The sequence below is a fragment of the Dioscorea cayenensis genome, chromosome 5, assembly GCF_009730915.1.
Source record: "Dioscorea cayenensis subsp. rotundata cultivar TDr96_F1 chromosome 5, TDr96_F1_v2_PseudoChromosome.rev07_lg8_w22 25.fasta, whole genome shotgun sequence".
In the NCBI taxonomy this organism is placed as follows: Eukaryota; Viridiplantae; Streptophyta; class Magnoliopsida; order Dioscoreales; family Dioscoreaceae; genus Dioscorea; species Dioscorea cayenensis.
Genome location: NC_052475.1, coordinates 16,970,127 through 16,986,327, shown reverse-complemented (window position 1 = coordinate 16,986,327; position 16,201 = coordinate 16,970,127). Strand labels below are relative to the sequence as shown.

The 16,201-nt window shown below is 33.3% G+C and overlaps 1 protein-coding gene across 2 annotated transcripts; it reads left to right on the top strand.

The window, feature by feature from the left end:
- The first annotated feature begins 314 nt into the window (after positions 1-314).
- Positions 315-8,391, top strand: LOC120260587 (protein WVD2-like 7). 2 transcript variants are annotated; one of them, XR_005536438.1, is made up of 10 exons: positions 315-471; positions 552-1,067; positions 1,165-1,578; positions 1,664-1,716; positions 1,900-1,974; positions 2,095-2,200; positions 2,340-2,411; positions 2,615-2,725; positions 5,361-5,675; positions 7,984-8,391. XR_005536438.1 is itself a non-coding variant. In XM_039268098.1 (9 exons), the coding sequence occupies exons 1-9, from the start codon at positions 421-423 to the stop codon at positions 5,541-5,543; spliced, it is 1,581 nt and encodes a 526-aa protein (XP_039124032.1). In that variant the 5' UTR covers positions 315-420; the 3' UTR covers positions 5,544-7,788. The 2 variants fall into 2 exon arrangements, 1 of the variants encoding a protein (XP_039124032.1); XM_039268098.1 differs by lacking the exon at positions 7,984-8,391 and having other exon boundaries at positions 5,361-7,788.
- Positions 8,392-16,201: the final 7,810 nt, after the last annotated feature.

The window sequence follows — 16,201 nt, the reverse complement described above, 5'->3', positions numbered from 1 at the left end:
CCAGTTGAGGACAACAATATTCACAACAAGATAAATAACATTTTTTAATAATCATTCTAACTTATTTTCATCTCACTTATGACTAATATTAATTTTATTTATTAATTTGAAATGACATTATAATTTATTAAAAAAATTAATTTCCTCCACAAAATATGATGACCAGTGTGGCCCATTTGCTTGGTTAATGATGGTACATAACCATAATTAAAAAAAAAAAAAGGAAAGTGAAAAATAGCCGTTGGGATTGAACCGTTTGAAAATTTGAATATTTTGGTAACCATCCTCTCCCTCTTCGCAACACTTCACGCGCCCCAAAAACCCTCAAGCTTGACAGTTAGACACACAGGAACACACAGTGAAAAATCCCTTTTTGGCTGTGCTTTGGCGGCGATTTTTGAATTTCAAACCTAGAATCGAATGGGGGATTCTTCTTGTTTTCCAATGCAGGGCGTTGATGGTGATAGAGAGGTATTCATTTGAGATTTTTGTATGTTTGGTAAGTGATTTTTTATTTTTCCTGCGGTTTTTGAAGAGATGAAAGTGTGCAGGTGAGCATTGCTCTTGCGTTTGGGGGTTCGGTGTCCTTCGGGAGGTTCATGTCGGAGTCTTTGGATTGGGGGAGATGGTCATCTTTCCGCCATAATCGGCATTTGGAGGAGGTTGAGAGGTACGCTAGGCCGGGATCTGTTGCTCAAAAGAAGGCCTTTTTCGAAGCGCATTACAAGAAGATGGCTGCTTTAAAGAAAGCTGGATCTTTGGAAGAATCTGTTGATGTAATCAGTGAAAATCAAGAAGAATCAGTGGACATGGCTGCAGGATCGACTGACGAGGTCACTGGGAATAAATGTGAGGAGCTTAAGGTAATGCCCAATGATGAAAGACCGAATCTGGCTGATGAAAATGGTGGTTTAGAGGGTGATCATGATCATGAAGTGGATGAGAACCAAGGTCCTGAGGAAAAAGAGGATTTTTCTTTCACAGAGTCTGCATCTGTGATTCAATCATCATGTGGTGTTGAAGATATAGGAAATCAAATTAGTGAATCAGCGATTTCTCCATTGAAGGTATTTTTCTGTTTGGCTTGTTCAGTTAGATGATTAATGTTCTTAGATTGCAATTTAATGCTCATTTCGGTAGTTGTGGTACGGTTTATTCTTCCAGGAAATATTTGTTGCTAATCGGGTGAGTCTTGGAGATTCAGCAGAGAAGAAGCCGAGAATTTCTGTACTGAAGTCACCAAATCCTGGTAGTAAGCCATTCAGGTTTGCAACTTGCGTGGCATCCAAGCTCTCACCTTCTTCAGTGAAACATAGTCCTGCCTCTAAGGATTGTGCAAAAGAAAACAAGTTCACTCCCACTAATTACAGGGCAAGGTGTTCTAGTGAAAAAATAAGATCGAATGCAAAATCTATACATAGGTCAATGAATGTATCTGAATGTCCAAGGGGATCGGTTGCCAAACATTTCTCAACCAAAGCCCCATCAATTCTTGAGAAGGTTCAACAATTTGAAGCCACTAGCAACTTCTCTAAGGCTTCAAATCATCGTTTGTGCCCATACAGAAAATCAGCACAGGTTCATTTATGCCGACTTCTGAATCTATGTTTAGGCTAATGCATGGTTCTTTTGCTGAGTCATGTTTTTAAATTCCATATTGCAGCCATCTGGCCATAATGTGTCTAACCTTTCTCCAGTAACCCAAGACAGTGCAAGGTATATGATTTACTTCGTCTTTAAGATATTTCATGCTGTATGAATTTTCAGTACATTTAATTTTCAGTATATTGGTTTACTTTGGTATACATCTTCAGTATAACAAAGTTATGTTTCCTGAAGATATTTGAAGGATTCTTTGTTCATTGTTGATCACTTCTAACATGCCTATCTATGTTTTAGGGCTAGAACTCCACTGGTAAAAACATATTCTGGGAGAAGAAAAGTGGACTTGGAATTGCAAAACCTTACAAGCAAGTTAGTATTGAGCATAAACTGCTCTTCAATGTTCTTTTTAACAAAAAAAATTTTAAATAAATATTCGCATGATATGTAGGGATCTTGATTTTGTTTTTGGAATGTCTATAAATGTACCAGTTGCTCTAAGCTTTTAAGCATTGGAGGGACCAGATCAAGAATGCAAGCTACATCTTCTTCTGCTAGCTGTAAAGCAGATGAGAGGGCTGAAAAACCATGCAAGGAGGCAAGTAATATTTTGGTGATTAATTGCAGATACCATTATCATTTGTAAATTATCATATTTGGCAATCCACAAACTAGTATATAAATTGTTATTTTAAGTATGTTCCCAACTAATATGCACTTGTTTATATCACTTTCAGGCTTTTTCTAGTTTGGAAAATAAATTCTGCACAAAGGAAGTGAAGAAAATACAAATGCAAAGAAAAACTACAGTAGTTCCTCTTTCTTTTGCAAAAGTTCTTGGTTATCTTGGTCTCACTGAACTTTTATATATTGAACTATTATTATTTCATCTCTAATGTTCTTCTATTATTATATGATCATTTTCTATATAACATTTGGTATTTATTTTATCATTCTTGCACCAAGTATTGAGCAATTTACATATTTAAGATTTCATTTCTTATTTGTGCAGGAAAAAACAGAGAGTAGAGTCGCAAAACTACGGCAAAGTTTTTGCTCTAGGGTGACACCAATGATAGATTTCTCTCAAAATTTTGAACCACCAAAAAATGAGAGAAAGAAGGTAAGCTTGTCCTCTTTCCTGCCTTTGGGAATCAATACTTGGTCTATTAGTTATAATTTGGTCTGCACTAATGAGAGGTTGCCTTAATTGTAACTCGAGTGAACTCTAAGTAGAATTGCAAAACTACGGCAAAGTTTTTGCTCTAGGGTGACACCAATGATAGATTTCTCTCAAAATTTTGAACCTCCAAAAAATGAGAGAAAGAAGGTAAGCTTGTCCTCTTTCCTGCCTTTGGGAATCAATACTTGGTCTATTAGTTATAACTTGGTCTGCACTAATTAGAGGTTGCCTTAATTGTAACTTTAGTTGCATATGGCTTGCACCATTGCTTACACAGTTTACATTATTGGCTATTTTCAACGTCAGAAATCCAAACGTGAAGAATATGGAGTTTGTCCCATAAAGTACTTTTCTTAATATTTTTGTTAGAAAATGTCAATATGGAATCTAGTATCATCTTTATCATGCCTAGCATAGGGAAACTTTTGTCATTGTCATACACACCTTAAGTAATTCCTTGTCAAGCACTTTCAAAATCATCTTTATCTGAGAAACTTTTGTCATTGTCATACACCCCTTAAGTAATTACTTGTCAAACACTTCAATAGGCTGTATGCCTATAACTAATTTAAGAAGTATTAGGTGTTAACTAATATTGAATTTTGAGAGTGCTTTATCCCAGCCTTCTTGGCTTCAACAATTCCTAACCAAAATGCCATGGGAAACGATAGATGCTTAATTTCATTAGAACTACTACACAAATAATACTACTTCTGTTGATTTCTTATTCTTAAGATTTGAATGTTAATTACTTAATCTTAAGATTCGAATGCAACAAGTGCATTAGTTGATGAAGACTTCTTAGAAAGCACTTTTTCCTCATATGCTTGTAGAGAATCTTTATCCTTGACACATTGTAAACTTTAAGGCAAATATTTAATTTCTTTCGGTAAAGTGCTCTGTCTTTATTACTACCAGAATACTGCATTTTCTATCTTTTATTGGACGTCATGAGCTTTATTATTCTGGAAACTGGTTCGGGAGGCTTGCATATGTGTCACTTTCCCGTGAGCAACCACCTGATAATATTGAATTAGTGCAATGTGTAGCAAATATATAGTTTGGTCTAGCTTTCAGCCTAATTAATTCCCAACTTAGCTAAATTAGATCTAATTATCTATATGACCCGTGGTACTTTGTCAGACAGTTTAATAGGATGATACTATTTAATATAAGTATTGTCATCTGATTTATATGACTTCCCCGCCTCCTCCTTTATGCCTCTATGTCTCACCGTTCTGGGTTGTCCTTTCTCCCTCGTTCTACTTATTTAATAAAATAAACCTTTATTATACTTGAAGATTACATTCTCATTAATACCTTTCTGTAATATGCCCATGATTGGACATATTTGAGTTCAGACTTGTATTAAAACTGATTTCTTTACTGAAATGCACTAAACAAAATTCTATATGAGTTCCTATTCTTTATTAAAGCTCATTTTTCGGTCTTTATCCTTTGTTGTGGTTGCTTTGTGATTTCCTTGCAGCAATCTTTTCGAAAGTTTATCAACATCTTTATTTATACCTTTATATCCTTTTATTTTAATTGTTAAACTTATCAGCATAGCTTAATTATTGATTGCCTTTTCTGGATCCGTTTGGTTTAGCTTTAATAAGAATCTAAATTGTATTGTTGGCTCAACTTTTTGTTTTTCAATTGGGAGTATCTCAGTATAAGTCCTATATTCCAACATTACAGTCATCTTTCTTTTTTTTTCACCATCTTGGTTTAGCACGGAACTTCTTTTTGCACTTTGGCTGATCATTTTGACATTCGCATCTTCCCATATCTTGTATGTATTGCTTTTAGATTTATTGTGCAGCATTTGGTTAAGATTTCTGCATTCTGAGGCATAGCCTTGAGAACTAATGTATGGGTCCCCTCTGTAATCATGGCTTGCTTTGGCAATTGTGAACTCCAATTCTCTACGAATGCTATTCTAATTCCAATGCATTTTTTTCTCAAAGAAAAAAAAAATATTCTTCTTTTTCTTTGTTATAAATATCATAAGTTCAATTAAACTACCTCTAATTAAAGTTTGACATTGAAGTCTTCTGTGTCACTGCCATGTGAAGGTGACTTGAATTTTGGAAAATAGGTGTTATGCTATCTAATGGGAAAATGAAATCAATCTTGTGGTGAAATGAGTGAGAAAATCAAATTAGTAATATCAGTTGAAATTTGCATGGTGTATTAACCAAGGCAGAAATTTTATTTGTTTTTAAGATGGTTTGGTATTTCCTTTTCAAATCTTCAGATTTTATCTCCTTACCAAGCAAGTTATTTGCCTTTTCTAATTACAATGGGGGTCTATTTTTAGAGAAGAATGATAAGGTCTACTGTTGCATGCTAATAGAAGCTTGATACATTGTATTCTTTGCCTTGCAGCGATGACCTGGAATGAAAATGTATTCATAATATATAAGTGTCCTTTTTTTCTCTTTAATAAAAACCCTTATAATCAGTTCAAGTCTTTCTGTTTTATATGTACTCGTTGATAAAATTTCTTTTTCTTAAAAATTAGGAATAATTCTTTAATTTTGATGACATTGTTTACCAATGATCCATGCAGATTCCACTAACACAGCCCCGATCTCCAAAACTTGGAAGAAGAAATAAACCTGCATTGAGTCCTGGGTCAAACTCATTGATGCCTCTGACACCTACAATAACAGATGGATTAATTCATTGTGCCGGAAAAAGTAGTCATACACCAAGGCGTCCTGCTAGTTCACTACTCAACAAACGCAATTAACATCATATCCATTTCAATTTGGTGTTTTAGTTCTCAGTTTGATATTCAAGTGGACATCAAGCAGATTATTTCTTGGTGGAATCAAGTCCAGCTTCCAGAGATAAATTTACAGAGTACTGACTCTGTTTAATGGTATGATTTCTATTGTGCATTTACTTTAACTTTCCACGGTCAAGCTAGTATTGCAAAATTTGCTTTAGTCTACTATATTATTATAGTTCTTTGTCAAGTGTCAATGTATTCCTGTACATATTAAATTGTATTTATTAATGTGTTTATTGTGCAGTAGATTGTTTGATAACTTCACGCTTGACCTTCCCTGCTTAAAAGATCCTCCTCTTTTCCAGTTACATTGTCAAATTGTCTACAGTTATGAAATAACTTGTACAAACCGTAGGTGCCATATAGATCGTAGTAAGAGCCATCTATTACCCTGCATTGTCTGTCCAGCATCCAAATTAGTAAAATTTGAATAATCTTTTATGATATATTATAACCTATCCAATTCATTCTTGGAATTACTTCTTGCTCAGCTGCTAATGAGAGTATGAGACCTTGACATGGACAACAAATGCATGCAATGCGCTTGTTTTTCAATGATCTAACATCAGCGCCAACTAAGAAACTTAATATTACGTAATGAATGCAATGGTGATCAACTTATAAAGGTTTCTATCTTTTTTTGTATGAATTAGTCACCCAAAAACAAAATCATCTTTGTGTTATGGCAGATTTTAGATTTACCTTTGTCATACTATGTAACATACAACCACCTTTTGTTAAATAAAATTAGCGTTGCTTCTTTTCCAGCAATGGAAAAAACACCTACTTTTGGAATCTTTTTAGACAATTTGTAGGCCAAGAACGTTTAGACAAATTGTCCTGCTGTACATAGTTGACGATTAGATAAAATTTCCTTTGAATAATGTTCAATGAAAACCTTTGGTCGAGCACAATTGATTTAATTGAAATGGTGGAATCTTGTTTTAGTTCTCTTTAGTCTGCCTTTTCTGCGTTCCTCTTTATTTGTACTCCTTTTTGAAATTTACAGTGATCTACCTGGCTTTTTGTGCCATAGCCATTCTTTCTTTTGCCAGACTGTGCCAGCACATTAGTAACCAAATCTTCAACAGTTAGCAACCTAGCTTAAATTTTGAGAGGTACAGAAGGCAAGGTTGCATTCAATTCTAGTTTGCTTTAACCTCCCTTCAGTAGCTCTTTGCAGAGAACTACTTTAATCTCCTTCTTTGAGCTATGTTACTGTTCTCTGCTGCTTTGATCTTCTTGCCTCTTTCAGTGTTGAGCTTTCATAAACCTTTCTTTTATATCATTCACTGTAGATAAGATTTACAAGGTTTTGGAGATGCGTTTTTGAAATATGTCTTAGTAAACACTCAAATGATAATATTGGCATCAGTTTCATCTGGTTACTCCTGCCACAGACTTCAAAGCATCAAATATATCTCTTTCAAAACAGCTCCGAAAGTAAATGGAAGAATATGTGTCAAGCATATATGAAAAATGTCAGATCATTATTCAATATCTGCATGCCTTGCACTAAGAAACAATTGATCATGCAACTTGTTGTGCTTTTGTGGATTGGGACAAACGACTTCATGACATATTGTTGTGTGCTGTGTTTTAGCGGAAAACAGAAAAGAGAAAAAAGCAATGAGAACCATTTTTTCTGCTTAGTTGAGTGAAGAAAGTGGTTTTTTGTTTTTTGTTTTTATTTATTTTTTTGACAAAAACCTGATTAATTTGATTCACATGTTATTCTCATTTTTTTTTTTCTGAATTTAAGATGCTATTTCTGCGCTATGTTTCAAAGAAACATTGCATTTCATGCTACTAAGATTCTCTATACAATTTTCTCAACACTCGAATTAGATTTTAGTTTATTTTTCCCTGGAGATGATATGATTGGTTGGCTGAAAACATTGCATGACATATTGCAATCAGGATTCTCAATAAATTGTTGTAGATAAACTGAACTTGGATTTGTTGCAGAATCTCCAGGCTACAGTAAAGCTTTGTTTTCTGTACAACACTGCCAATTGTCAGAATACTTTTCATTATTTTTGTAAGGCCCTTCATTATAATAAGTGCATGCTGTGATCTTTATTGCAACTTCTCAATTTCTTTATAACTTCATTGCCTAATGAGCCATAGGCCTTCATGAGTAAAAGATCCAAGAATCCAAGGTGTCTAATGTCCATGTCCTGGTGAAATTAAATATGCAAAAGTGCAGTTTAATTAAGAATTAGACTTTTTGTTCATGTACTGCTAATTTAGTCCAACAGTATGAACATTAAAATTTATTGTGTATTTTTTGTTCGGCAGCTTTCGGTGTGTCGAAAGTAGCTTTGATAATCAATCCTTCATCTGCAGAAGAAAAAAAATTAATTGAATCACTCTGGTTTGTTGTTTTTACTTTCAGATAAATCAATTGCGACGAATTTTTTTTTTATTAATTCGGCGAAATGCAAACCCTGCATGCACATCTGAGAAAGATTCAATGAACATTCAAGGATCCAAATTGAATGCATTGATGAGCAAGCACAAGATATGGATACACCTATCTGCTTCATCATAAATGATTGACTATAAATGAAGCCAGGAGTTCAATGTTTATTAATTTGTTTTTGTGATGAAATACAAGATCCCAGATTATTGGAAGCAAAATCTTTACCATTGGATTAGAAGGAAAATGGAAATGTTTTGTTGGACATCATCATCATCAAAGGCTTATCTTCATTTGCAGAAATCATTGTTCTCTCTGTGAAAATTACTTGTATGCCCCTACAAAAGAGTTGTATTTGCTTGCTTGCATGCAAATCCCTAAAATTCTGGATATGTAAATCTCTCTCTTTATTTTTATGTGCATATTTATGGTTATTTTCAAGTTGCCATGGAATTTGGTAGTTATTTTAGCAGTTATCTATTTACCATAGTAAAATATGTTCTTTAACTACAATGGAACCTACAAATAACCAAGTTTATTCTGTTATTTCAATGGGAGTGCATTTTCTTTTTTATTACTCTCATTAAATGGACTTTTCACACAATTATTATTTGGGTGAAGCAATTTTTCTTTTTGTCCTTTGACGTAGACTTAAAATAAGTATAAATGAAGTATTGAAAATTTTATAAAAAAATATATATATTTTTCTCAATTTTGTGTTTTTAATACAGAAGTATTTGAAATTAAAAACATTTATTTATTTAACTCAAATTTCTCTCATCTGGATCAACTTTTAGTGGTTAAACAATATAGTTTACAAATTATAAAGATTGATATTAACTTATAAAAATTAATAGGCAATTATATCAATTAAAAAACCATGTAAAATTAAAGAATTACAAGTACACAACATAACTTATGCTTCACAAAAAAAAAAAAAAAAATTAAAACTTGGTGGAGAAAGAGGCAGTCACATGGTGTTAGAACTTTCATCAAAGAGAAACAAAACAAAATCATATGAAATCATGATTGTCTCATAAACCCTAATTCTCCTCCCCAAAACCCTAAAAAAATTAAAAAATTAAAAAGAAAAAAAAAACATTAAAAAAAAAAAGCACTCCATTTCTGCCTCTCAAAAGAAGAGAAAGCTTAATCTTCTTTGGAGGAGAAGAACAAAATAACATGCACTTCATTCTTAAGTGGCAGTAGTCAGTTAACTCACTAGTTCCTACATTAATTATAAATATAATAATAATTGTTATTATTATATATATCTCTGAGTTTGAACCCAGCCAAAGAGTGAGTATATTACTGTGAAATGATAGAAATCATATAAATCATTAAGGATGTGTCCCAAATCCTTTCAATCTTCATTGCATAACTATAACTAATTATAAAAGTTTCAGTGCCTTGGATTCTGGCCTAATCTTATTCCCCTGTTTCTCTCTCTCTTTCTCTCTCTCTCTCTCTCTCTCTCCCTAAATTAATTATTTTATTAAGGTTTTCTTTTTTTTACATATATACATACGGTACCCTTGTAAAATCTGAAAATAAAGATGTTCCTTAAACATATGCTCCTTGGCCCTTGTGTAGGCATTTTCAAACAATTTGCATTTCATGTTTAATTATATAGTCTATGACTCTATATGTTTACTATTTTAAATAGTTTTATAATTTACAATTTACATGCAATACAAATTTAAAATTTCAAGATATTAAGGGGCTGTTTGGTTGTCTGTAAGTGAAATTACATGTAAGTGAAATTACAGTGTAAGTAAAAATGCTGCATTTCTATTTACATCACTGCTGTTTGGTTTGCTGTAACTGAAAATGTTGCATTACTTTTAATTTGTTTGGTTTGATGTAAATTAGAAGATATAGTCACCATGTAAGTAGAGGGGGGTAAGATTACCCCCAATATACTGTATTATTATTAATTATTTAATGCATTTTAAAAAAATAATTTAAACTAAAATAATTAATTTAATTTAATTTTTAAACTAATTAAATCATTTAATAAAGTATTTATTACATTTAAAAATAATAATCAGAAACTCAAATAACTAAGCCAAATAATAATAAGAAACTTAAATAATTAAACACTAACTCTAAATAATTAATTTAGTTCTCCCCATCTACTCTTAACACTAATGTAAATTAATTAATTAATTAATTTAATAATAATTTTATTAAATAAAAAATAAATAAAATTCTTTAATTTTATATAAAAAAAATATTTTTTTTAATTAAAATTAAATACAAATTGGTATATTTTAAATAAAAATAAATAAATTTAATAAAATATAAATAAGTATAAGTTTAATACTAACAATTGATTATATGTAAGTTTTCATTTTCTTTTAATGCATAAATTGGAGAGTGAAGAATGGTGATTTTAGCGCAAATGTTTTCCTGCATTTCAACTTACAGCAAAATTTGCTGTAAGTTGAAATGCAGCAAAAGTACACAAAACTGTAAAACTGTTTACATGTAAAACTGATTTCATAGCAAACCAAACAGCCTTTTACATGTAAAACCAGTTACATTACATCTACTTACAGCTAGTTGCAGGTAACCAAACAGCTCCTAAGTAACGTATGAAAGTTTTTTTTATGTTAAAAATAATCTAATGATCAGTTGAAATAACTTCAATCTAACTTGCATTTAGTTTGAAATATATTCTTTTTTTTTAAAAAAAGGTGGATAAACCACATGCATTAGAAAAGGGAAGAGCAATACACCATCAATCAGACCAAGCGGTCAAACACAAACCACAAAGAGATACAAACCCACTAGAAGTGGATACAAAACACCCTGGCCAAAACAACTGGCTAGAACCCAAAACCACAAATCACTGCCCCAACTCCTGAACCGGGTCCCCTCCACCGGGAGCAACTCCACCGGTGGGGTCAACATGCTGCCCAGAAAACACCAGACTGCGGCGCAGAGTAATAGCATGCTCATCAAAGCTCGCTTGCTGGGAGAGAGGGGCTACAGAAAACCACAATATCAAAACATGGGCAATCTTCGAAATCACAGCAGAAAGGGAAACAGAGCCAATATTAAATATGCAATCATTTCTAGAAAGCCAGATGTGCCAAATAACCGCTTTCACAATGACATCTCCTAAGGGTCGCAGACAAGGACGAAGTTTAAACCACCAAGAAACCCACACCTCATCCAAGGAAAGTGGAAGCATCGTTAAGCCAAAAAGGTTTAGAAAGAAATACCAAATTGGTTGTACAAACTGACATTGCCGGAAAAGATGATCCACAGATTCACAGTCCGTATGGCACATGACACAAGTAGTGGTAGGAAGCTAAATTTTCCAAGGTAAGGATCTTATTCCTCCAAGCAAGCCAATTGAAGATGTTAACCTTCTGCGGGCATAGGGAGTTCCAAATAACCCTGGCAACCGGACATTTAATCCCTCCATAAATTAGAAAGGAGCAGAAGGATTTAACAGAGGAGCGTCCACTCGGAGTTAGGGCCCACCATTTTAGATCATCCTCAACCAAACCATCGTGAAGGGCCAAAGTCTCCAAAAAAACTCCCCATCTCGACATCCTCGGTAAAAGGCGCAAGATCTAGAATATGGCGCAAATCCTTAACAGTGCCATTAGGATTGTCCGGCTCGAAGAACAAATCAGGCCAAATATTCATAGGACCCCGAACGTTTAGCCATTTATCCTTCCAGAACAAAGTGCGGGAACCATCATAAACAATTTGTACGGTGCAACCTCTTAGCACCGGCAAGCAGTCGAAGAGACCACTCCAAAAGAAAGAAGTCCTTCCGTAACGATGAATGTGCAAGTTCCAGTCTGAAATCCCATAGTTGAACCGCACAATCGGCCACCGGCACTAGTTCTCATCCGAGGACAGTTTCCACCACCACTTACTGAGGAGGGCCGAGTTGAACACCTTCAAATCTAGAATACCCCACCCATCTAACTCCTTCGGCCTACATATACTCTTCCATCTAACCAGTCGACATTTGGGTTTGTCCAAATCCGGCCCCGACCACAGAAAAGTCCCTCATGATCCTGTCAATTTCCTTGACCACCCAGCTTGTAAGTCGAAAGATAGACATTCAGTACGTTGGAATTGCGGAGAGAACCGAATTTAACAATGTAAGCCTTCCACCAATAGATAACTAGTGAGCTTTCCAGGAGGACAACCTACCCCGGACCTTCGCAATAAGAATTTCCCAGTCCATCTTCCTCGGCCTTTTTCCTGAAATGGGAATACCCAAGTAGGTAATCGGAAGACGGCTAACCGCACAACTAAGATTCAGGGCCTCAACATGGCTCGGGAGTTGGTCAACTCGAGAGGAAAACAGACAAGTTTTTGAGAAGTTGGTTTCCAGTCCCGACATCTCTTCGAACAAATACAGCAACAGCTTAATGATACGCAAGTCCTCCAGACCCCGGGTAGTCAGAATAAGTAAGTCGTCCGCGTAGTGCAAGTTGCACATTCTGCCCTAATTGGCCAACGGGACACCAACCAGCACACCATAGTTTAATGCATGAGAGAACATAGTCCCCAACACATCCGACACCAGGACAAAGAGTAGAGGGGAAAGAGGGTCTCCCTGTCTCAAGCCTCGACGGTAACGCACATATCCACTTCGCGAACCTTTATCAAGGATATTAGCCTTAGACGAGAAGAGAAGGGAACGCATCCAGCCTACCCAACGTCTGCCAAAGCCCCTAGCCTCTAGTAGGTCAAACAGGAAATCCCAGTCCACCGAGTCAAACGCCTTTGAAAAATCTACCTTGAGGATATGGCCTGGAAGCCTGCGCTTGTGTATGCTAAAAATCAATTCTTTAGCCGTGGCAATGTTGTCAACAATACATCTGCCTTTGATGAAGGCCGACTGCGAGTTGTCAACAAGATACCCAATCACCTTACTTAGCCTAGTAGCTAGCAGTTTGGAGATGATCTTAAGGGTAGAGTTGATCAAGCCAATATAGGCCTATAGTCCGACATAAACTCCGGGCACTCCACCTTAGGAATTAGAGAAATGCAAGCCCAGTTTATAAGTTCTAAGTTGGCCCTTCCAAAAAAGAAGTCTTCACATAAAATCATTAATTCCGTTTGAACAATGTCCCAAAACAAGTTGGAAAAAGAGGATAGCGAAGCCATCCGGTCCCAGCGCTTTATCAGCCCCCAACGCGAATACCGCTTCTTTTATCTCATCAATCGAGAACAGAGCCTCAAGGTTCGAAAGATCCACAGGCGATTTCTGGGACTGGAGATGTTGCCAATTAATCCTAAACCTAAAATTACGTTGACAACCAAATTGGGTCCTGAACGCAAATGTGAAAATACCACCGATGTCCAGGGGATCAGAAACGTTGGAGCCCTCATGGATAATTCTAGGAATGAAGTTTCTATTCTTCCGACCATTAGCAATAACATGGAAGAATTTAGTATTTGTATACCCTCCTTAAGCCAATTCACTCTAGAGCGTTGTCTCCAGTAAATCTCCTCCTGCCTTCAAATAGTTTGAAATAATGTCACTTGAGTCTGGTTAAATTTTAGTTTCACAAGTTAAAAGCATATGGAATTTAAATTAAAATTAGGTCCTTTTATTTTCTGGAATAGCATCAGAAAGTTTGGGTTGGTTAAGCCCAAAATTTAAAAACTTATTAATAACTTGTTTTTTTTTTCTATACAATAAATAACATATATACAATTTTTTGTATTCGACTGGATTTTCATTGACTATAAAACAAAACAAAAAGAGTAAAATAATTTTGTGAGCTTGTTATCCATCTATAAATTCAAGATATCTAATCAAGTTAATTTTAATTCAAACTCAAGCTCCTCTCAAAGGACTTCATCAATTGACAACACTAAGTAACCCATGGTTAGGAGCAATGGTGGAACTAGAAGGAAAATAAAGGGGGTGCTGATTCGAAAAATTTGAAACTATGTTTAAAAATTTTTAAAAAATATACATTCAAATTAGTTGCATGACATATTCATTATCATTCGACTGATCCAATTTGGGAAACAGCTATAAAAGCGCTTATAATGAACGATTAAGTAAAAAGTCAAGGGGCCAAACAATAAATTTTTATAAATATTTTTTCTAAAAATATATAATTTGCATATGTTATATCCTAGATAATAAACATCTACTGGTCAAACAATAAATTTTTACAAATTTTTTCTATAAATATAATATTTATACTATATAAAATAATTTATAATAAATGAAGGAGTCAAATAATAGTTTTTTGAAAAAAAAATTTATACTGTATAAACCCATTTATAAAATATTACTGAGTCTAATAATAAATTTTTATTTTTTCCTAAATATAATTTATTTAGTCTATAGATATTAGTATGTAAAAATTTGATATTTTTACAAAAATAAAAATCCCAAGGACTTTCGCCTCTGGTTAGGAGCAACGCCACATTAGAGATTGCGGAATCAAATGACCCCTTAAAATTTTTTAAAAATATTAACAATAAGTATATCATCAAGCAATCCCATATATATTAATCCTACTTAATATAGATACTAATCTAAAAATTTATTAGTATGAATATTAATTGTATGCATGGTAAAAAAATCATAAATATTAATTTATTATAGATGATAATATTATACTTGTATATTGAACATTTGATGAGGGGTTCCTAGAAGTAAAAAGAGAGAGAAAAATAAAATAAAATTATTTTTGTTGCATAAGTTTAAGTTTTAACAAGGACATAAATGTGAAAAACACAATCCTAATTAACAATTACAATATCATGATAATTGATATAGCAAATCCTACCATCACTATTCCTACCCTCACTAGCACTTACTTTTCACCCGCAAATTACTTTTTAACTTTATTTTTGGTTCTCAAAAGAATATAAATTTCCAGAGTTTGAGTACTTGAAACACATAAATAATGTCCATTCATCATGCGCGTGCTGTGATGACTTTCTTTTACTGCTTTGCATGAATAACATAATGAAACTGGTTTGCAGGCCTGCAGGTACTGAACCTTTTGTTTATTTATTAATTTATTTTATTTGCTAAAGTTTACAATATATATATAAACTAACTAATAATATGTAGAATCATCACGAGTAACGAGGTTATTATATATTAATTATTCCAATAAAATCATAACAATCTTGTTGGCATTCAAATTTATGACAACTTTAGTTAAATATGAATTATTATTATTATTAGCTACTTCAGCATTTCATTGATGTTGTCTACATCGGCTTAATTTTTATTTTTATAGGAATTACTGGTTTTTTTAAGTGAATTTGATTATTTATTTTAATATTTTTTAAATTTAAAAAAAAATTTAGTTTATTCATTTTATTTTTATTATGGAGAAGTATCACACTAGTAGATGTTGATAAGGTGGTTTATTTAGTGTGCTTGAATGGCTTGCTTTGTCATTTGGTATGAAAAGTATTAGATTTTTAAAACATATAATTTTTATTAAAAAAAATAAAATCACATTAATATTATTACTATTTTGCTTTATTTATTTATTTATCATTTTTTTTGACAAATGTCAGGAGTGCACATAAGGATTACTGATATGTCATGCGTTGATAGCAACAACCAATTTTGATCTATCAGCAGTCGGGTCCCCTTCACGTGGGGTATTCGCCTCGAGTGTCGAGTGTGACTCCCCGAGTTTGATCTCCATCTCGCTCAAGGTGAGCGTCATTGGTCGATGGCTGGCTCCCTCGTGTGTTCGTCGCCCGGGTTCCCAGTCATTGTCGCCCTTCTCACAAAAACTGCATTAACATCTAAGATTTGGCTACTGAAGAGTGATTAAGAATATTTTATATTAAGTTGAAAGATAAAAATAAATATTTTCTACTTAAAAAGACTAGAAAGGGCGGGCTTTAAAAAGTTTTTAGATTGATATAATTTAAGAGTTAGAATCATTAATTTATTTGTAATATTTTTATAAAAAAAAAATAAATAATAAATTAAATATTATTTATAATTATTATTTATTTTGTATCATTTATTATTACTTTTGTAATAAAATAATTGGTATTTGTTTCTCTTAATAAAAAAACAACAAAACAAATAAGAAGAGAAAGACAACTAAAAATATTTAAAAAGATATATAGCTGCATTAAAATAAAGTCTGAAAAAGTTTAAATACAAAACCATAAACACATATCTATATAACATAGACTAAATTAAAGTTAAAAA

What these genes read in the sequence shown, in the direction of transcription:
- LOC120260587 (XM_039268098.1), top strand. Translation starts at nt 421, where the DNA reads ATGGGGGATTCTTCTTGTTTTCCAATGCAGGGCGTTGATGGTGATAGA. An exon ending in CATACAGAAAATCAGCACAG is followed by an intron (nt 1,579 to 1,663) that starts GTTCATTTATGC and finishes TCCATATTGCAG; the next exon opens with CCATCTGGCCATAATGTGTC. An exon ending in TTGCAAAACCTTACAAGCAA is followed by an intron (nt 1,975 to 2,094) that starts GTTAGTATTGAG and finishes TAAATGTACCAG; the next exon opens with TTGCTCTAAGCTTTTAAGCA.